This window comes from Clytia hemisphaerica, unplaced genomic scaffold (genome assembly GCF_902728285.1).
Source record: "Clytia hemisphaerica strain Z4C2 unplaced genomic scaffold, Clytia hemisphaerica genome assembly, whole genome shotgun sequence".
NCBI lineage: Eukaryota > Metazoa > Cnidaria > Hydrozoa > Leptothecata > Clytiidae > Clytia > Clytia hemisphaerica.
Genome location: NW_027103768.1, coordinates 1,349,068 through 1,371,659, shown reverse-complemented (window position 1 = coordinate 1,371,659; position 22,592 = coordinate 1,349,068). Strand labels below are relative to the sequence as shown.

Sequence of the window (22,592 nt, the reverse complement as noted above, 5' to 3'; positions counted from 1 at the left end):
TCGGTGGAATGTCAGGTGGTAACAACATAAGAATTTTTGCAATGTTTGCTGTCAGTGTTGACGGGATTTACGGTGATCCTAGAAAAATGCGTAATCCGTCCTAAGGGAAGGACAACTTCTGACTCTTCTGTTGACCTATCGGGTTGGCTGCTTTAGTTTCAAAAAATCCCAATGGCCTCCATGCTAAACTATTTGATTTTACTTAAAAGGGGATCTGATACAAAAAATGATCAATTTGGCATTTGTGGAAGTTTTAAAAAGTTTTAAGATAGTCTTTTTGATGTACTTTTCGGAAAGGAAAAGTTATTTACACCGAAACAGGAAACCTTCAATTTTATTTACAATGGCTACTTCCATCATTTCCCAAAAAAGTAATTTTCCATCAATCGTTGCAAACGTCGAAAAGTAATCAAAACGTCATTTCATCTTTAAGTGGTTAGGAGCTTGCCAACTTTGCATTCTTTTTTCGACAAAAATTGATTGAGGAGGGGTATTTTTGAGACAATTCAAACCTGTTTGAATTGAGCGTCCATTGGACTTACAGAAGAGTGTCAAAGGAATTATCTTTTTCCCACATTTGTCTACATAATCTGAAAGCGATTTTGCAATACTTTTGCAATTCCTGATATTTGATATCAAGAAGTATGCTGCGAAGCATGACTCTTGAGTCAATCATTCTCTCAAAATTCCCCTGGACGTTTTTTTCGGGATCAGATGATTTACCTTAAGAGATCGCACAGTGTGATTCCATCTACATGAAAGTTCATTTTCGCTGACCTTTATGGTATTCCATTCATGCTACACGCTATGCCTCTAACATCATTTTACTTTTTGTCCCATGAAACAAAAAAAGAAACCATGGGACACGAAATTTTTCTCTTGTGCTGGTGGGATGGAGCATGTTGCATTGCACCAACGCGAAAAAAACTTCTCGTGCCCCCAAGCCTTTACTTCCTGACATTTTCTTATTTTGTTATGTGGCTTTGTCAAAGGACAAGGAACCACTTGTGTCGATGATTTACAGCTTGTCTTTTGTAAGTATTTTGAAACAAGGGACGAAGTGTTTGCTTTGACTGATTGATGTCTTTTGCAGAACACCTTTTTCTCACGTTATATATTTTGCAGGATTGCTATTTTGAGCTATTACGATACTTGTGTACAAAACGGGTACAAAAACCATTATAAATAATTGAGGGTTCCAAAATTACGAAAATAAAAAATCGACTCCCTCAAAGAGACACAGATTCTTGAAATTTGGCTTAAAATTTTAAAGTTTTGGCTGAAATTTTAGGGAAATACATGTTTTTTCTTTTATAAGCATAATGTTTATAAGCATATGCAGGCTCAGTTTTTGGTACCTAAACAATGGCTCTATTGTTTGAGAACAATAGAATGCTAAGCATAATGCGAGCCTGACATAGGGACAGACACTTGCTTATTAAAAAAAAACATGTAGTCTCTCTAAGGGTGGCAAAACCTCAATAAATGGACAAAATTTTCGAAATTCGGTCTTTCTAAAGGTCAATTTTCGAACTATGGCTCGGACATACCCGTCAAACCCAGTAAATAAAAGATTTTTTGAAGGAGTTTCGAGATTCTCCAGACTCTTGACCAGTCTAATGAACATCTTTTGAATTTTAGTTACAAGTAAACAAAAACGTGCAGTGATCATATTTTGCACACGGAGGTAATAATGATAAATTGTTTACAATATCCGCCGCAATTAATTATCTCAGTAATATTGTTTCAGCTTTAATTTGCAGATCTTATCATTTTCGAGTTAGTAAATGATAAATGATGATTGGACTAAACGGTGCTCACTTCCGCTCCAGTGGGTATAAAATGACCTTCACCCTCACAATCAAGCATCACTAAACGGGAGCAATTCTGGAAAAATTGACGACAATAGAAAGGGTTTTCGAAGAAAGGTTTGTTGTTTTTTCATTGCATTTTATAACATGTTACCCAGATTTGAAAATATATTTGAATTCAAGTTTTGAGCATATATTATTTTTCACACTATCGTTTTCTTTTGTTCTCGATTCAAAAATGTCTTAAATGTAATCTAAGCTTCTCTTAAAATTGTTTAACAGGCATCCAAAATGAGGAAAATTCAACTGGTTCTGCAGCTGTTATCGATCATCTCAATGGCAAGCTTGGTCACGCCAGCACCTGTTGACAACGGTGTCGTTAAACAAGTTGGAAAGAATGTGTACGCATTCAAAAACATTCAAGGACTCGTCCTCAATTCGATGTTCATCGTCACATCCAAAGGTGTAATCGTCATCGAACCTTTTAATTCGATACATGCAAGAAAATTGATCAAAGCCATCCGAACGATCACTCCAAAGCCCATCAAATATCTTTTGATTTCACACAATCATTGGGACCATGCCAGAGGTGGGAAGGTGTTTAGTGATGAAGGAGCGACAGTGATTGCTCATCAAGAAGCTGTTGATTGGATGGAGGAACACCCTTCCGACGATCTCTACCTTCCTGATCGAACGTGGAGGGGCAGAAAGCAGACTCTGTGTCTTGGTGAGTATTCTATATACAATGAAACGTACCCGTATCTCGTATCAAATATATTAAATGTAAAATTGCTCCTTTGAATGGGACTAACTCATTTATTAGTTAATAACAACAAATAAAAACCACCGTTTCTAACAATACATATTTACTAAAAACTAGGCGAGACTTATGGTATAAAGCCGACGAGATCCATCCCCTGTTTCCACGAATAATATTGTACATGTGGGATTTTGACCGCAGAAGCAAATCGGTTTTATTTTACTACTGTGGTTATTACCTTGAGTTAGACGTTTACCTTATATCTAAAATGTTAACCTTTCTACCACGCTGTTTTGTATATTTTCACGCTGTCCCCACGCAACATTTTTTGACAAAATGGACATGTTTGGTTATTTTGTCATAACTCAAGAACTAGAAATCTTTTGATAAAAAATTTGCTATCCCTGAAAAACTAATTAAATTCTGCAGCTTTTAGGTTGGGTACCAATCAAAATAAAATACTCTAACTAAAATGGTAGCTCAACATTTACCAAAGTTTTTTTCCTCATTTTTCGGTAATGTCACTTTTTTGGTATTTTTCACTTCCTATGCAAAAAAAAGTGGGGGAAGTTTAATTATTAAATCTTTCTTTAGTATTTAATCATTATATATTTACTCCTAAAGCCATATACCAAAAATTAGCATACAAAAATCATTCTACTGCTCACAATGGCTTTCCAAACATCAGTCACTTTTCTCAGAAATCAGTGTTTTTCCGTCCGCCATTTTGAATCAGTGTTTTTCTTCGAAAAGTGTTGACTCACTACGTGATCATAACATTACATCACTATATATCAACGGAAAGCTTAGACTCTACACTTTCTTTTTCTTTTTTTTTGAACGATTACGAAGCAAGCCAATAAAATATATGGCTTGAGAAAGACGTGTTTATCAAATTGCGTAAATGTAAGGCATTCGGAACGTATCAAAGACGTATATGTACGGCATTCGGGTTGGAAAGGTTAAAGCATATTTAATTTTCAACGATTGTAGTTAAATTTTGAGTATTCATGATTGCACTTAATTTGTTTTAGGTGAAGCGAGAGTTGATCTCAACTATTACGGAATCAATCACGGGTACGGAATGACGGTCTTCGTCTACAAACCACCCAACGGTTCACCCAAAGACAACGTGGCTTACATCGCTGATCTGGTCACGCCTAACCGTGTCCTCTTCGCATCCATTCCTGATTCCAACATGCAAGAAGCAATTTCTACCTACCACAAGATTGTTCAACTTCCATTCGACCGTGTAGTTTTCAGTCACGGCCCACTTCTCGATTCCCCACCAGACGGCACCATTCAAGATGTCCGCAACACGTTACAGTATTCAGTTGATCTGGACGCAGCTGTCAAACAGGCTTTCAAGGATGGAAAGAATCTTATAGTGGATCCCGGACTGTTGGATTTACCACAGTATAAACATTTAGCTTTTTACGAGAAAGATTTTACCAAGAATGTTGAGAAATTTGCATTCGAGCTTTTCATTGGTCCTTATCCTTGGAGATCGGTGAGACGGTATTTGAAACCTTCCAAAATTGCTTTTCCTCTACGAAGGGCGAAGAGAAGAAACAATCAGTGATTATCGTGTAAGCATCATCAATTATTTTGCAATTCTTAACCATCAACTATATATTTTTTGTAATCTAATATTTTACAATTCATTGTTCAATAATTTGAAAATCTGAAAAAAATTTCAAACAAAAATAAAAATTGATTGATTAAACCGACACTTTGCTCATTATTTCAGAACTTAGAGAATGATTTTGCAGAAATGCAACACCATAATTTTTCAGAAGCTTTTGCCCCCTGTAGTAAAAACTTCTTAAAATGGGGTAGGATGATATTTGTTCGGGGGACAAAAATGCATATTGGGAGGTTAATCACTGCCAATATCTTTTTCAACCTCGTCCCCATGACGATTTGCTTTTTATATAGGATGTAGCAAATCGCCCTGGCAAACAACATTAGTATTCCCTTTGATCTGTTGTTATTCGCCGACACGGGAAATTATGACAGAGTCAGCATTTTTTTCGTGCGGGCGTCTATATGTAAATCGATGTGAAGTGCAAACTGTCTGCCTGCTAAAAAACAAAACAGTTTTCGAAGTCAAACTTTCAGTCAAAAATGTTATTTTTGTACTAAAGACTGGATGGGTCTTTTTCTTTATATAATGTTTGATGTGGAAAAGCTTCATAAGTAAGTAAGAAGTAATTTTACGGATATATAAGTAGGCAGATAGGTTGGAAGGAGACTAGCCTTGTACCACTTTTACATTTTACCACTGCCACTATACAATTTTATTGTGTATCCCCTGCCCAGCATTTTCATTAAAATTGCAACTGAATTTTTGGTTGTTGTGTTGGTGTGGGACTGTACTTTTGTAAGGACATAATCCAACATGTTTGGAAAGCAACAAAAAGGTTGATGAGGGGGGGATGTGGGATGACAATAAATCTCAATTGAACATTCTTGGGCTTTGCATTTTCAAATTTTTCTGTAGTTTGCACCCCCCCCCCCTTTTACCCCCTATTAAAAGAGGATGCCAACTTTTCTGGGGTCTTTCTAGGGGGCACAGTACCAGGATTTGCCAAAAAAAACTGGGGTGGGTGAGAATTTAGGGAAATAAATAATAAAGGGGGTTTGAAAATTTTGGCCAATCTGATTATATAGAAATATGGTCAGTTTGTTTATAGGGACTTACAGGACTTGCGAAATTTGTAAACAAACTGTATGCAGCGGATACAAAATCAAAACAAATGTCACATGTCAAAATAAAAAATCAAACCAAATATGGCTAATTTTGATTGTTCAATTGTTTTACAAGTTTGTTTTGGACACGTGATTTTAATTGTTCTCTTTAATGACACATGGTTCGCGCAATGTTTACATTTTACTACTTTTATGTCCCTTTAAAAAAATAAATGTGATTGATGGCTAAAGTGTAGGTTGATAAAACTAGCAAAGTTTCATTGTAATGGCTGCATATACTTTGTACTCTTTAAATAATTTTGGTGGTGCATAGAGCAAGTTTCCTTCAAAACGGATGCTCTGTAAGAAAGGGAGGGGGAGATAAAATTCCATCACAGAAAGGGGGATGGATGGGTATAAAGGGGGTCTCTGCAAATTATGTTTGCATAAACAGCCTTCTGACCGAGTCCCCCTTTCACTAATATTATATAATTCAAAAAGCTAACAATGTGGTGTGGATAATTTTAATATGGTGCAGTGAGAGCTACAGATCGAATCTGTGTTTGGCTGGACGCACCAGTCTTTATGATTAACTTTATAAAGATACAGTCTGTATTGCAATAATTCTTTGATAAGAGCATAACAAGTGTGTGCATTTAAAAAAAATCTGCTCACAAGTATTATTTTTTTAAGTCAGCTTATTTTAAAGCATTGCATGAAAATTGAAACCAGCAATTGCTCTTTGTCAGAAAAAAAAACTACTTTGCAGACAAAATTCTAGCCTATTTGGAAGAGTCTTTTCCATAATAAGTGTACTACTAAAGGGATAATCAGATGGTTTGTAATATTTGGCATGTGGGATCCTTCTATTGTCCTGTAATAACCCATTTAAAAAGATTTCAAATTCTGATACCTCAATTTCGGAATATTGTTACACAAAAACACTTTGAGGTTTTACTTGGCACATTTTGCGGAAATGATTTTCACGGTTGCCACCCATATTTTGCTCAAACCCTTTCATATTCCTAGAGGCTTTTTTTTGAGGATTTTTAGTATAAAGATTGTATTCCATGGAACTAATTTTTGCAGTACTCTTTTGCGCTTAAGCTAAGGCTACACTGATAGTTTTTTCAGGCGGCTGCAATGCAATTGTTGCATTGCAGCCGCCTGAAAATTGTTGCTGTCTAGCCATATAAAAAAAGGGAACCAGGAAAAACGTCAAAAAACATTCGAATTAGAAAACATTCGAATTACAAAACATTCGAACTACAAAACATTCGAACTAAAAAACATTCGATTTTATCAAAAACATTCGATTTTATCAAAAACATTCGATTTTCGAAGGTCCGACGTTCGAATGACGTAATAAGATTGGAATGTCAGATACATCGTCAAAAAAATTGCAGATTCTTCTGCAACAAAATCAGTTCAAACTGATTTTGTTGCAGACACTTGCAATTTGTTCTGCAATAGTTTTATTGCGTTGCAGAGCAATTGCAGAAAAAATTGACATGCTACATTTTGCAATTTCTCGCGCGCTTGCAACGCAACGCTAATTGCATTGCAGCCGCCTGAAAAAACTATCAGTGTAGCCTTAGCTTTAAAGGGGGTCACTTTGCAATTTTTCGGGAAAAAAATCCCCCCAAAATCATTTTATAATGAACCCCAATTTTATGAAATTTTTCTGAAAAAGTCCCAAACCAAAACCTTCATTCTCCTAGGGGTTTTTGGGAAAATCACCCCAAAACCACGCCACCCCTACAATTAAACACAAGAGTAGACACCCAAAAACGCATTAGTTCCACAGAAATTAGTTCCTGCGAAAAATATTGCTATTAAACTTGTTCTTGATCAGAGTGATTTATTCATCCATAATATATGGGCTCTTTTAGTTTATAGTGTGTTATAATTTCCTGGAATTCTGAGAATTGGAGAAGTAAAAAGATTTTTCTGAATGAAAATAGTGGAATAAGATATTTCAAAGATCAGAAAAGAGCTTGTTGACATATGTATGTGCTTGATTTGCTAAGTTCTCTCCTACTGTAGAAATAATTTGAATAAAAAATATTCCAAAATAACCTGCCTGATTTTTTTCTAAAAGGCCCTTTATAGCACCAGAAAGAATTTATATGCCCAATTACGAACATCATATCCTTTTGTAATATAATGTAGGATGAAAAGTGAAAAAAGATTAAACCCCGTATCAAGAATATTTTGAAAATTATTTCTTTCTGTCACTAGAATTAACAACACAATTAAGTGTCAAGACACAAAATTTGTAAGCCTCTTTGAAAAATACACTTACACGTTGATGCGTCTTTTGGATCAAAATAGATTTTCAATAACTGAATAAACAGACTGTACCCTTATGATAGACCTTTAGGCTGTAATTTATGCTGTAGTAATTAGTTATTCAATGGACCATCCTGATCACCTAACGTCTATCATAAAGGTTGGTGAGTCCAGTCTAAACACAGATTTGATCTGTAGCATCACGCTTCACCTTGTCTTGATAATTTTCAGATAAATTGAAATAAACAATTGCCAAACAAACTCTGGTACTTTTTCTTGATTTCAGAAGAAATACACGCAGATTTGGTCAAGCAATGTAGTTACAAGAAAACCAAGAATGGATTACTGTATTATCAGAGATATCAAACTATCAGTTTTCGGCAATAAAAATCTTCCATATTCCCAAGTCAAAACAATTTGAATTGAGATAAAAGTGAAACATTTAAAGACGTAAAAAATCAGGAATCAGCTCCCAAAAACTTTACGAGTATATAATCTCTTGTTCATTTTTCTTAATCTAATTAAATCTAAACTTCTTGTGAGGCTCACAGTTTTGAACCAAATTTCCAGATCTCAGAGTTTTTCTGCCACCTTAAAGATCACAACAAATTCAATGTGAAAATTTTTGTATAAAAATAAACCTACAGGATAAATACTGGGAATTCCCAAAATTTTACCTTTTATAGATATCATAGCCTTTGTCAGTTGCAAGAAAGTTCAGAATTTTAAACAATTTCCTCAAAAATAAAAATCACATGGCTTTCACACGAAATCTCCAAGTTTTTAGAGGAACAAATTAACAGTCTCCAACTCTTGTTCTTTTTTTCTTTGTACAAAAGTTCTGGTTTCACCACCTTCGATATGGAAAATGAAAAGTGTTGACTTCAAGTATATATGAATGGATCCCTTTTTAAAAGAAGCATTTACCTTCTTATATAAACCATCTATCATCTGTATGCTTCCTTCTTCCCATTTCTATCAGCCTGTGCCAATGCCTGGCTTATCAATCTTTCCATTACCATTGGCATCATCAAGAGCTATTTTTTCAACTTTTTAGAGAAGGGTCAAAAATGCATGAACAGAAACTTATACACGTTTTCCATCGATGAGCTAATGTTTTGATCGATTAAGGTATGTGATTGGTTCTTAGTAGCTGTGACGTCAATGCAACCACGGCAACAGCAGGAAAAAATTATCTTCCAGAAAATGAAAGCTTGCGAAAAAATAGTTGAAATTCAACTTTTTTTTCGCTGACGTCAGCGAATCTCAATCCTTTTTTGCCAGGGCGATTCGAAACGACCATCAAAATTATAAAAAAGTGAGAATCAGGCCCTGGGAACGAGGTTGTATCTTTTTCATATTAGAGATAAGCACTTAAGCAGATCCGAAGGATGTAACAAATTTTAATCGAATAGTCTGGAGGAGTCCCAGAGTGAAATTTTTCAAGTGGATTTTTTGAGAACTGTCTACAGGTCTAGCGTCTAGCAATTTTGAAAATGCAAAATTGGGATATCGGGTAAAAAGCCTATGAGAATAAAGTAGAAGCGATATTATATTTCGGTACAATATTTGAATTTCGGTGATATTTCTAACGACAAAACGAGATTTTCAACCTCTTTACAATGCACGATTAATATTTTGCACATTATCAAACACTACACAAAACAAAAATTGATCATTTCTCTAGATGCTCTCGATACAAACCTGTGTATTTCGAGGCATGGCTTTTAGTTATATAGCTTGTCCATGGTGTATCAAATAAAAAATAAAACTCTAAAAAATGTTAGTCCAAGTACCCATAAACATTGTGAACCTTCTGGAACTAATGTGAATGCGAATGTTGCTCACTGAAGTTATAGCCCCGTAGTTTCAAGTCAAACGTACTCAAAGGTTTTATTTAAATTAAAAGAAACTTTCGTAAGTTCACAGCACACTGGACTAACAGAACCCGTTGTGTCGTAGAAGCCCCTTGAATATGCATATGTCAGCAATTCTTTGGGCTCCTCGACGTTGTCTACCATATATACACATTATTTACACAAAATCAATCTTTATAAAAAACAATTAAACGAAAAACAATTGAAAATATTCGCCTAAAACGCGATGTCATAAATGTCATGCAAAAATCAATCTAATTGGAAAATCAAGGGATTGCTGAGAGTCAGTTTGCTTTCATTTGAAGAATCATCTTCAACTTGGTTTTTGTTCTTCTTATTCTTCTTTTTCCGTTTGTCTTTCTTCTGTCCGTTGTTCGTCTGCTCAGTTTCTTCTTCGGTTGACCGGCTTTCCGAGTTGTTCCGATTTCGTTTCTTTTGCGCTTTCTTCCATTTTCGGCCGTGTTTTTGGGGCGGTTTTTCTTCGCTCGGTTTGTCAAGTTTTTCTTCTTCTTGAGAGGTAACAGCTGAAGATTCTTCTTCATCCGCCGAGGATGCCGTTTGATCGGAACTCGTTCCGTTCTTTGCTTTCGATTTCTTTTTCTTTGCTTTCTTTAATTCTTGTCGCTTCCACTGCCATTTCGTCATTTTGGTAAACTCAAAAACAATCGGCTCGTCTTGAAAACTCACCGATTTATTCCGACGTCGTGAAAAGTCGTTCTCGACATCCGATAAGTAAGTATGACCGTCTGAGTAAGTAGTAGCGCGCGCTCGATGAGGTATGACGTCATCATCAGTATCCGTAGTGTTTGCAGCACCGTCGCTTTTCGAACGTTTCAAGATAGAACGCAGTCGAGGATGGTATGCGTCGTGACTCATAGAACGTTCAAGCGTCCGATTGGTGCGCGCCGCAAACTCATGATGTTTGTTCAATGTATTGGAGGTGGGTGAGATTAACGGCGAGTTTTCGTCGATGACGTCATCAGCGAGTTCCATCAGGTCGACATGTCGGTAATCAAGATCGCTGCCTTCCGAAAAACTCTCTACAAAGAAACGGTTTTTGAGGATTTTAGTGGATTGAAAAATGTCTCTCTGCATTTTATTTTTCTTACGATAAAAGTTAAACATTTGATTAAGGTTTTCATCAAAGGGAAGAATTTGTTTAAATTGAAACTGTACTACTGACCTGTTTTCAGACGTGCAACATCTCGATTTGAACATCTCTCATACGTCTCTTCGTCCTTTGAAGGAAAAACAACATTGATATCAAGTTCTTATCACACCGTTTGTTTCTAAACCTTTTCGTATTTGCTACAAAGCCTAATTCTTATCAAAAGACTTTCGAATGATTTGAGGTCTGTGTCTTGTACCTTAAGTGGATTAATTTTGGCGGAGATTAAATTAGGCGAATTTGGCGAATTTTGACAAAATTCGTCAAATTAAATCCCCGCCAAATTTCTAAAATAGGTCATTTGCCAAATTAAATCCCCGCTAAATTTAACGGAAAGAATATTATGTGAGTAATCAAACCTTTTTAGTATATTTTATAGTAACTTTCATCCATTTTAGTGTCTACAAATTCCTAATTCGTCAAATTAAATCCTTGCCAATTTTTACAAAATATTGATCAATCGCCAAATTGAATCCCCGTCAAAAATATTTTTGCCAATCGCCAGATTAAATCCACGTCAAAATTAATCCACCTGAGGTATTTTCTTTTTTTTCTAGGCAAAACCTATACTTAGCGTAGATTGATCCTTACAATTTTACTCTTTTCTTCTTCATTTAGCAGTTGTTCCAAACGTCTTTCCATATCCGCCACTTTGCGTTCTTCTACATCACCGACCTCTGCTCGTGGAAGCTAAGCAAAGAAGGGCAAGTATTCAGTGAAACAGGGCAAGTATGCAGTAAGGCAGGGCAAGTATGCAGTGAAACAGGGCAAGTATGCAGTGAAACAGGGCAAGTATGCAGTAAGGCAGGGCAAGTATGCAGTGAAACAGGGCAAGTATGCAGTGAAACAGGGCAAGTATGCAGTAAGGCAGGGCAAGTATGCAGTGAAACAGGGCAAGTATGCAGTAAGGCAGGGCAAGTATGCAGTGAAACAGGGCAAGTATGCAGTGAAACAGGGCAAGTATGCAGTAAGGCAGGGGAAAATATGCAGTGAAACAGGGAAAAGTATGCAGTGAAAACTAAAACAGTTTTCAACTACTGAGTTATCTTTTTATACTGAGGCGTTAGTTCAGGATAAGGCGGCGATAGCCAATAATACGGAATAGAACAAATAAGAATTTCACCTTATCCACATTCAAAGCTTTCAATTGTTCAACGATGCCTGAAGTTGTGGCGTCCACCAAAAACACCTCCATCTAAATTAAATAGACAACAAAAACTTATTTCTTAATTCATCCTTTAAATCTTAAAATTCTCAAGAAAAAGGTGAACATTAAGCATGGAAACATATCAAGGCAAGCTGACCTCATCTTTTTGACTAACAAACACGTTCAGATATTGAAACAAATTAGCCATAGTTTAAATCTGCTACAGCACTTTCATAGAAAAAATAATTATAATAGTTATTGAACGGTTTAGAAGCCATACCGTGCTTCTCTAGCTAACAAACAAAAGAGTTCAGAGAAACGGTTCAGTAATTTCAACAAACAAGCAAAGAAGACATACTTTCAAAGAAGATTCAGAAACCCCAATGAACATGCGATCCCACAATTCACTTTTCTTCTTTTTCAAATTCAATTCCATTCGGTCAGGTAAAATATCGAAACCGCAATCGTCTTTTTCGAGATAATATCGGTCATCCAAACGAATGACTAAGCTCCAATCTGGCGAGTTGATGTCAGAAGCGTCTTGTGGCAAACTCAGACAGACCTAAATGAAAATAAGGAAATGTTAGATTACGTAATAAAGTTTGAAAATTTGGGTTGGATATATTGTGCGGTTAAAAACTTCCATTGACTAATGACGAAGAAAGAACAGGAAAGAACCAAAAATGAAAGCCAAAAATTTGATAACCTTATCTCAGAGATTAAGGGACAAGTTTTTTTAACGGCAAGCCATTTAAGCTAGGTCAAATATACTAAGTTTGACTGATAACTTCAATTTAAGGGAGTGGCTCCGAAGCCAAGCTAAAGTTACATAACCTAATGTTGGAATTTATTACAAATTGCCTTATCCAAGCTTATCAGGTTTTAGGTTGAAAATAAAATCTCTAATCCTAGTATATTTTTAAGACCTAAATGAACTAGGAACTAGTATTACTCTCAGTTTGGTCAGCAAGGTTTGAGTGACTTTGTAAGCGTTCCATCTCTAAACCTTGAAAGAGAATTAACAATTCACCACTTTAAGCTACATGCAACGGGGTCAGATCCCAGTTAAAAAGGACCGTGGGTAATGCAAAACAGAAGTAGTTACATTTTAGCGATCAGAGAAAGAGACATTCTGACATCATTGACCCTGTTCACTCACACACAAACTACTTCGGTGTTGATAGAAGCCTAGTTAAATTAATAAAAATTGACTTTCTACTAACCTGTTGGTGTGTGATACCGAGAGATGTTTTCCACTTTAACATTGGGTACTTTCACTGCGACAACAACACTCTCTATTGTCTGGTCGAACGAATATTGTGGCAGTTGTGCATTCATTGGCATACCTGGGAAAGGAAGAAGCGTATTCATTTGAAGGCTTTGTAGGGAACACCAGTTTCAAGAAAAAACTAGTCTTTTCAGCCTTGCGCTTTTTTCAGTTAGAAATGTAGAAAAAGTTAAAACAAAAATGAAAGACATGGAACTAATGATGAACTAAGATGAATACGGTACTACATAAAGAGTGAAGGGTATAACCTTATTAGAGCAATGAATTCTCACTTCCTCTGTTCTTACAGTTTAAATGCTTCTTACTTTCGAAGTTTTTGGTTTCAAAGACAGCGTTGTCGAGATCACTTGGTTGAAAAACACATTCATCTGCATCCTCCACAACTTCTGCATCTTCTTCGTCATTTTGATGATGGTTACACATCTCATCAATACCGCTATCCGGTGAATGACCGCCATTATGAATCACATCTTTCTCATCCACGCATTCTTCAACCAATCGCGATGGAGGATTGGGTACCATGGTAACGGGTTCAGCTTTCAAAATGGGTAGCGTGACGATCAACACTTTTTTGGATTTATCGAATTGAGCTTTTCCGCGGTCCTCGTCAACTTTATGCGGCAGAGAAATCTGTAAAACATCTGCGTCAAGGAAAACCTCTTTTAGATGTCATTAGTTGAAAAGAAGAGGAGAGAGAGAATTTTTAACACTTTTTATATCAAAAAGAAAACTTTACATTGAGCTACAAGGGTGCTTTAGAGAAATCACTTATTTCTTGATAGAGGGAAACTTCTAACTTTTTATGAAGAATATTGAAAAAGATACATCCAAGTGATAAGACGGTTTCTCTGAGTCTAAAATCAATTGTTGTGCAAAGATGTCCAAATCCAAACCATTTGCTGATTTCTAAAATAACATTCGAGAAATTTTACGATTACTCTTTTTCTAATATTAGCCTCCAAAAGAAAAGACTCTTGCTGGAAATTCAAAATAAAAAACATGAGCGATCATGAGAGATTTTAATAAACAGTAGAATTGGACAGCAAGGAGGTTCAAGGAATTGAAGAAGGTACAGTTCACTCTCGCCAATTTGAACTCGAGCGGGAAATCTTATTTATTCGAATTTCAGAGATATTCGAATTATAGAAAGCATTTTAGGAGGATTTGTCCTTAACGGGACGGACTTCGCAATTATTTGACAGAAATTTGATGGCATGAAATAAAAAAAAAGAAACAAAAGCTCCTCAAAAGTATACTCACAGCTAAGGGAAGCTCAATTTCCACAACCAGCTCTTTTGGTGTAGTCGAGGATAAACTGTAAAAAATAAAAATCATCAATAAACATAAATACATCAGATCATCAACAGCAAAACTTAATTTGTTTAAGACATGATAAAGATGGCCGAAAAAACTCTAGTCTTGCAAGGAGAGATCACTTAAAATAAAAATGAAAAAGTTTTGATTGAAGTACCTTCCCCCAGTGTAATCAGTCATTTCAAAGAAACCTCTGTGGACGATTTTGTACTTCGGAACTACCGGCTTCCCTTCGTCAATAACCGTCCTTTTCGTGCATTTTTCCGATTCTTTATCCTTTCCAGTTTTTTCTTCCGTGGCCTTATTTTCCTTTTGAATATCGGGATATCGAAAATCCAAAGGGCTGTCTTTTTCAGTCTTAGAGTTTTTGTCATCCTTTGGAGAAGTCTTTTGCTGTGATTGCTTTATAGAGAGAGAGATTAAATATAATACACATGATTGAGACTTTCCAACAAATTTATTAGTATCTCGTACAGACAGAAAGTTTTTCCAGGAGGATGAATTGTCGATCTCAAAAGAGGTCTATCAAAATATTTTCGAGTGCTAACCTGTTCCGGTCGAATGATCAGTGGTCGGGCTTGTCCTTTGTACTTCAATTTCGGAAACTTCTTGTCTAAATGGATGCGAGAAAGCATTCAATGTTTTGTTATACAACCGTCTAACAAAAGTTTCTTAATTAAGATCAAGAGTTAGAATTCTTCTCAAACATCATTCCTAGTTTTTTCAAGCAAGCCTTTGAAAATGCCTCACTTAAAGGTTTTCTACGGGAATAAAAGGAGCTTATTTTAGGCAGTGTCTTCATGCTGAGTCAGATAAATAAAAGCTACTTTTTTACGCAACGATATCCTGCAAACAAGTGAAAGATCGAAGTTGTTTCGATATGTGACCTCACATTCTATTGCTTTTGTAAACAAAAAATAGCAAAGTTGATTTACAATCGAATGTTTTGATTATAAGATAGAAAACGTTCTATTTATTATAAACATAAAACATTCGAAAGAGTATCAGTAAAAGTCCCTTTGTTTGAGGAATGGTTTTTTATTCAATGTATTTTCTAGTCTTGTCGCACTTGTTTTTACTACATCAGCATCATCAGACCTTTCAATCAAAACAAAACCTTTAAAGATCTAAATGAGAAAGGAGAGAGATAGTAACAATGACTTACTTTTACGATCGAGTTTGATGTTCATCTGACGCTCAATTGTATCGAACGCTGAGTCCACCATCGACTGGCGGAAATTCGATTCCTAGAGACAAAACGAGTCTTCTTTACTTCAACAATTCTTTATACCTTATTGGAATCTATCTTTAAGAAACCGTCGCATTCATGTTTCAAGCTCTAACGATAGAAACTTAGCATAATCTGGTGTTAATATCTTGAAATAAGTAAGCCTGACCTTCATTCCTTTATCGTATGATTTGGGATTGAAACAAACATCATAAACAATACACGCCTTTCCACCTAGAAATAAACAGGGAAAATAATTACAATCAAGAGTTCAAACTAACACAATACACCAAAACAAATCTTTGCACTAATCCTGTGATACTTTAATGTCCTTTGGTTTTGCCAAACTAAATAATTATCAACAATACAAAGTGATGAAACTTTTTAGTCACCTTTGTCGATGTCTTCACGTACAGGAGACACAGAATGCGGTAAGGAGAGGTTGGCGCCTCCTTTCACATGCTGCAATTCATACTCCTTCACTTCAGGGCTGCTGCAAATGTTCAAAAAGACTTTCATATTGTCTGATAATCGTACTGTCTTTATCACAAAACCAGACTAAATAAAAAAGGTGGAATTTGATAGAAAATAGTTTTGTATATAAATGAAAAAAAATCATATATTAAAACATTTTTGAATTTCTTAGGTTTCTTTCTATAAAAGATTCACCAACTTGAGTAGACATAAAACAAAAGAAGAATGAGGATAAATTCATTGATGCCCCATGAATGTTTTATGATACCTGTGGTTTGAGCAGCCGAACATCTTGACCTCTTTGTCGCTCCATCGCAACGATCTCTTCCTCGTATTTCTGAAAAAACAGACAAAGAAACGTAGTCATTCAAATACATGAAGAATACAGTGCCATCAAATTTTCAAAGGTTGAACAAGATGAAATTCCTTCTCTATCGTGCCCAAACGTTCGAAGAAAGGTTTTAGCGCGAAGAAGAAGAAGTAAGAGCAATGTATTTGTTATGCCACCTTCTTATTTTCGGGATCAGAAATTTCTTTTGCATATTCTACCAGCAAGTCCATGAATTCTTTGTCTTTAAGTGCTTGTTTGATCCGACGAGCTTCCTAAAATTGATAAGTAATGGCATTTTCTAGTTAACTGCTTTAAATTGAAAAACACTGGATGTCTTAATATCAGATTTAATAAATGTGATTTAGTTACTAGTAATTAGCATCGATTTCAAATATTTGGCAACTTACATCATCCGTCATTTTGAAATCTTCCGCAGTATCCGCCATGTTGAATTATTTGTTTATTTCTTATTTTAAATAAAGTTTTCCTTTTCTAAAAATAAAAATAAAAGATTAGGAATGTTGTCTCAAGCATTGCATTGTTTTCTCCAGTACACCATGATAATGAAGTCAAAATTCTCAGTGTTCATTTTGATCACGATTGAACCGAAAGAGAATGGAAGAAAAGTGTCAATGAATGTCTTTAGCCTAAAGAGCTTATAAAATAGTTACAAGTTGAAATAAACATAGGCGTGCGTGATTAACAAATAAAATAAAGCAGCATCCCGCTTGAGTTAACTCCTCAACCCAAACGTAGAAAATTATCAAAATCTAATTTACAACAAGTACAAGAATCTATAAAAATATATCAAAATATTTGAATTTTATATAAAAATCATTATGATTGTAAACCTAAAATGTCCAAAATAATTAATTTTATAATTTATGTACTGGTATATAAAATCTAATTGCAATAAATTCAAACTACACAAATAATCGAAACAAAAAATTAAATACTGAAATTGAGCATTAATTGTCAATCATGGTAAACTTGAAATACTTTAAAAGTAAAGGCTATCGGAATGTTTAAAAGCTAGATGTAGTAGACAATCATAAATACAATCTAGACCGTAGCATCTCTTTTTTAAATGTTAACTTACTGACCCTGGACTCCATCTCTCAATGTTGGAAGAAAATGTTGTTTTATCCTACATGGTCATTTTTGACATTGAGATGTCTTATGCGAGCCCGGGGAGGGCACTGGCCTTGACGGCCGACGGGGACGTGCCGCTTGAGTTTAAAAAGTTGACCCTGTCAGGTATGAATTTTTGGTAAAATGGTGACCTTGTCAGAACGAAAAATTGAAAGTTTTTCCAATCTCCACCCTAACAAGTGGCAAAAATGACGTAGACGTAGAAAAGTAGACGAAAAATTGTAAAATTTCAGATACACATATTGAAATTTAGTAGATTTGGGACCCTGTCAGATATCTTCAGAGCCTAAAAAAGGGACCCTGACCAGCGGCACGTCCCGTACCCAATTTTGCCTAAGTGCCCCATCCCCGGGTATGCAAGTACACGTACATAAAGTTCAATAAAAAGACATTAAAATGAAAACCGATCACAATTACAGGTGTAATAAATTTCAAAGCAACGCCATATGATGGCAATAAACATGGTCAAAAACACCACCTGTGTATAATGATCCTTCTTTGGCACTTCATCTGAGCTCAGTGCATAAATGTCATGACCCAAATGATCCTTTGACAACTGCAAACTATATTTCTTCATGTTAATGCTTGATTTTCTTTCAAAGTTTGTACGGATGGCTTTTGCTCTGAGCTCTAATTCGTCAGCTTCTAGGGAGAAGCCATGACTTTTCTTGACGACAGCAAGCTGTTCATAACATCGTGCAACCTTTTCATGCTCCCCAAGTGCATTTTCAGCAACATTTTTAGCATGGTCTAACTTTTGAAAACCTTTCTCGATTTGGCCATTTTTGATGTACATTTTCCCAAGGGTTGACAGCACCTTCATAGTTTCAACTCCATCTCCATACAGTTTGTGGTAAATACCATAAGCCACTCGTGCACACTTGATAGCGCTCCCATAATCAGCCACCTTACCGCAAGCATGACTTTGGTAGTGTAGAGCTCTTGCACAATGTGTGTGGACACCAAAATGCTTTTGATAGCCAATCAATTGAGTTTTCCGCACTTCGATGCTTTTATGGAAATCTTTCGTACTGTAATGAAACGCTAGAAAGAAAAAAGCAGAAGAGCCTAAAAACATCAGGAAGCTAGAAGCACACAAGTCACGAGGGCTCGTGAGAGGTTTTAGAGCTCAAGGGACTCAAAGACTAAAATTATTTGAATTAGGATCTTTAAAAGCTGAATTTTTATCTCTAGGAAAAAAACCACCTCTAAAAGTCGTTGGGGTAAAAGCCTACCCCCTGTAACTAACGCACTGTGAGAAATGAATTAAAACAACGAGATAAAGAAAGTTCACGGCAGTTTTCTTACCTGAACAGTAACCGCTCAAAACCATGAGAAAGAGTTGTCGTTCTTTTTCTGATAAAAACTTATTGATCAACATCTCAGCTCGATTGAAGTCTGTCAGACACTCTTTTTGGTTACAAGAAGTAAATGTATATAAGTGACCACGTTTCATGTAGCAATAAATAAGGGTGTAAGTAACACCATATAAATACATCTGACTACCATCTAACACATTGATGGCTTTGGTGAGGTAATGGATGTTTTCTTCCACTCCTTCCCTCACATGATAATAAGCTTTCACAAATACAAGATTCGCAACAGCCATTGCCATCAACAACTTCTCTCCTCTTTTTTTACAAATATTGAAAATTTCATCATACATTTCCAGCAAATCTCCTTTACTCATTACAAATCGTAAAAAGTGTACGACTTTCAATGCAATTTCCACTGTTTCATGGAATTGAATGTCACTAGATAAGCCTTGTTGAATGGCTCGCATGATCAGAGTTTTTCTGATACGAAAAAGATACTTTACAATTTTGATTGTCGGACAGGAGCAGTCCTTAGGGCAGAATGTGCATTTTTCTTGATAATCAGAGACCAAATTAAAACAATTGCTTTTCTTTTCGAGTTTACAGGGAAATATGAAAATCTCATCCAAGGATTTGATGAGATTCAAATAGTATTTGTTAATCTCTATTTTGGCTTCTGTGAGGACTTGATTTAAGGCTGGATCAGATTGTGCGAAGTCTTTGATACATGATCTTGTTAAAAGATTCATTTTGAAGTATGTTCCGGAGCTAGACTTTTCAATAATGCAATGATTAATGCATAAGTGGTTGCATGTATGATAGACAGAAGATGTAAAAATGTGTTCAAGTGCATCGACAGGGATGATTTCAGGAAAGCCGCACAGCTGCACCAATGTTTTCTTTTCCACATCTTCCAATTCATCAAATACAAGTTTCATATCGTGTTTGATTGTTGGTGGTGCGATCATAGGGTGCAAGACATCAAGATGTTTTGGGCTACCCAGCTCTTTGAGAAAAGATTCCAATTCTTTTTCATTGGAATGGAAATTCTTGACATGAGCACCAATTTTTCTCAAAATATATGGATGACCTCCACATTTATCATAGAGCCGTTTGCAATTCATGTTAGTCATTCGAGGATTTATAGCACGTAGGACTTTTAAAGCTTCTGGTTGTGAAAGACCCTGGAGTTGCATTTCTTCATATGATATCTCATGTCGTGGATTCAAAATATCTGCTGCCTTGTAAGCTGTCAGAATGATTTTCAAATGTTGGTTAGAGGCATGCAATAAGCTGGATAAAAATAATGAGAATCCTGTCACTGTGTTCTTCTTGATCTCCACACCGCACAGCTCAAGAACCAAAAGCATTGGTTTCTCCAAGCTTATCAATATTTTATGCAAAGCAGCTACTCTGTAACTGATGTACTCTTGATCAGGATGTATCTCCTCCAATATATTGACTGCAATATCTTCAAGACCCCAACTTGTTTCCCCTTTCTTAGAAATAAAAAGAGGACGAATGACATCAACATCAGGTTGATTTTGGACTAGCTTATTTACTGCATGGTGGACCAAGGCAGACTTTCCAACACATGGCATACCACACAAAACCATTAATTTCTTTTTGGCATTGGAATCATCAATAAATCGCATAATCTGCTCCACCTCCTTCTCTCTACCAACAAAATTTTCGATAGGAAATGTGAAGCTATTGTGGCGAATGCTTCTTCTCGCTAAATAGAAGAAAAAAATCAGCACAAAATGTAGACAAATGTAGGGTCTTAGAAGCAAAAAAACTAAGAAAGCTTAATTGCAAAGAAACCTGGTAAAACCCTGCTTGCCTTAATATTCCCAAGTCAATAAAGATATTTTGCTTTTAAACTTTTGAGCATCTTCCTTTTTTTTACTAGGGGATCTTGGGGGGGGGGAGGGTGCCGGAGGCACTCCTTATAATCTCAAGATCAACAAGTGTAAGGTAGATATGAATAACTGGAAATGATTTACAAAATTGATCAAACTTAATCAAATCATGATTGACTAATTCACTCGCTCGATTTGACTGCAATTTGTTCCTGAGGGCTGATTTGTCAAATAAAAGATTAGTAACAGAAAAGAATTTTTTCCCTTGAGTATTTGGTACTTTGCAGACTGGTGTGTAAAATGCATGTTAACCAACTGTCAGAGATTAGGAACTATTGGAGCTTTTGACTTATGATATTTTCACCAGTGATATTTATTATTCATCGAAGACAGTGTGCAAAATTGCAGTTTCTTCACTTGACCGGCTGGTATTTAACAGACTGGCCTGTATTTTATACAGAAAGCTCACATTCAGTATAACTGCTTGTCCCATTTTGCTGAAGTTTTGGTTGCAAGCTTTATCAATACCCACACTTGTCGAAATTCCAAGTCAATAGCATTTTCCAATCACTAGATACAGTATCATAGGGTTGATTTAGGCAAAAAAGGGCAATTATGGCTGGTCTAAAAAATACACGATAGCAACCGGTGGCAAAAATTTATCCTATGCCCAAAAAATACATGTCATCAATGATGCCAAAATTTTCACCCAAGTGCCAATTCAAATTTCTTAAGTCAATTAGATAAATATTTCAAATGTTATCAAAATCTGTATTTTTTTTTGGGAGGGGGGAGGGCAAAAAGCACTATACACAAAGGGTTAAATAATTTTTTCAATTTTAGGTAACTTTAAAGAAAAAAGAAAATTCTTGTTGGAACAAATAAAAGAATCTGATTAGAAACACCACAATATTGGCATCAAATTTGTTAAAGGTTAAAGGTGTTGTTAAATAAAAGGTATACATTTCAGGTACGGAGTGCTATTGAGAACCTTTCGATTATTTGATTCTCTAATCATAAACACAGTAATGTAACTGAACAAAATAAATACTGACCAAAAAGCCTTGCTATATTCTTACCATGAAAGTTGTATTTTTCTTTCAGTGATTTTGTGACATCATTTCTTTGTGCTCTGGATAAAGCTTGTTGAATAATACAGAAGCATGCTTTGTAGGGATCGATGTTTTTCCATTTCAAATATCCTTGATAAGCCACTTCACGCGAGTCATAATTCCGCAAATTACCATCTTCTTCGACTCTGTTGATTATATTTTGTTCAATGCCAAGATATAATAAAATTCTTCTCCAATCAGATACAGTATTGATAGAAATGAAATCTAAGTGATCAGAAATAAGGACACAATTTCTGTGCCCTTGAAAGCAAGTATTTGATATATTCATTTCATTGTTCAAATTTTTATTTTGCCTAAAAAAGAAGGAAATGTTAACACATAGTTTAGAAATAAAGGCAGATCTATTCCCTGATTGATTTATATAAACTCCTGAGCCACAACTCTCTCCAGCCTTTGTGGCACAATTTTTCTCTTACATTTCTTTGCAAAAATAAAACTATTCAAGGGTGAGGTTAAAATTTAAATGTAGCAATAAAAGAGTCTAGCCTTTCATGATACTTGCTGTAAGATGGTAAACCAGAGTTTTCAATAGTAACCAGGATACCAAGAGATGTGGTACTTGAAAATTGTCAGGCTCAGAACTAAATCTTTCTTTTTTTCATTATTTTTTTCTAATTCTAACCATCTGAGGCTTTATCTTTCATTATTTTAGTCAATGACCAGTCAAACAGTCAATCATGGGGCTGTTTGAGGAAAAAATGTTGCCAGATCTAGGAAGCTAAAGGATTTTCCCTTTATTTTGGCTGGA

At 35.6% G+C, this 22,592-nt stretch overlaps 4 protein-coding genes across 4 annotated transcripts; 1 reads left to right on the top strand and 3 right to left on the bottom strand.

Moving 5' to 3' along the window:
• Positions 1-2,068: 2,068 nt before the first annotated feature.
• Positions 2,069-4,301, top strand: LOC136805801 (2,4-dinitroanisole O-demethylase subunit alpha-like). The gene is made up of 2 exons (XM_067062361.1): positions 2,069-2,538; positions 3,606-4,301. The coding sequence occupies exons 1-2, from the start codon at positions 2,103-2,105 to the stop codon at positions 4,151-4,153; spliced, it is 984 nt and encodes a 327-aa protein (XP_066918462.1). The 5' UTR covers positions 2,069-2,102; the 3' UTR covers positions 4,154-4,301.
• Positions 4,302-9,122: 4,821 nt separating this feature from the next.
• LOC136805792 (protein kintoun-like) lies at positions 9,123-16,875 on the bottom strand. Its single transcript, XM_067062353.1, has 17 exons — positions 16,789-16,875; positions 16,558-16,653; positions 16,319-16,387; positions 15,969-16,134; positions 15,746-15,810; positions 15,514-15,595; positions 14,897-14,961; positions 14,506-14,750; positions 14,295-14,349; positions 13,860-13,940; positions 13,340-13,664; positions 12,970-13,092; positions 12,105-12,308; positions 11,723-11,794; positions 11,191-11,289; positions 10,615-10,669; positions 9,123-10,471 (listed from the first exon to the last, which is right to left on the bottom strand). Exons 1-13 carry the CDS (start codon positions 16,825-16,827, stop codon positions 12,277-12,279), a joined length of 1,443 nt encoding a protein of 480 aa, XP_066918454.1. The 5' UTR covers positions 16,828-16,875; the 3' UTR covers positions 9,123-10,471; positions 10,615-10,669; positions 11,191-11,289; positions 11,723-11,794; positions 12,105-12,276.
• LOC136805839 (DNA ligase 1-like) lies at positions 9,681-12,182 on the bottom strand. The gene is made up of 5 exons (XM_067062405.1): positions 12,105-12,182; positions 11,723-11,794; positions 11,191-11,289; positions 10,615-10,669; positions 9,681-10,471 (listed from the first exon to the last, which is right to left on the bottom strand). Exons 1-5 carry the CDS (start codon positions 12,180-12,182, stop codon positions 9,681-9,683), a joined length of 1,095 nt encoding a protein of 364 aa, XP_066918506.1.
• An 851-nt stretch (positions 16,876-17,726) lies between the features above and the next one.
• Positions 17,727-22,137, bottom strand: LOC136805780 (uncharacterized). Its single transcript, XM_067062338.1, has 3 exons — positions 21,791-22,137; positions 18,842-20,584; positions 17,727-18,577 (listed from the first exon to the last, which is right to left on the bottom strand). The coding sequence occupies exons 1-3, from the start codon at positions 22,110-22,112 to the stop codon at positions 17,925-17,927; spliced, it is 2,718 nt and encodes a 905-aa protein (XP_066918439.1). The 5' UTR covers positions 22,113-22,137; the 3' UTR covers positions 17,727-17,924.
• Between the last annotated feature and the right edge of the window lie 455 nt (positions 22,138-22,592).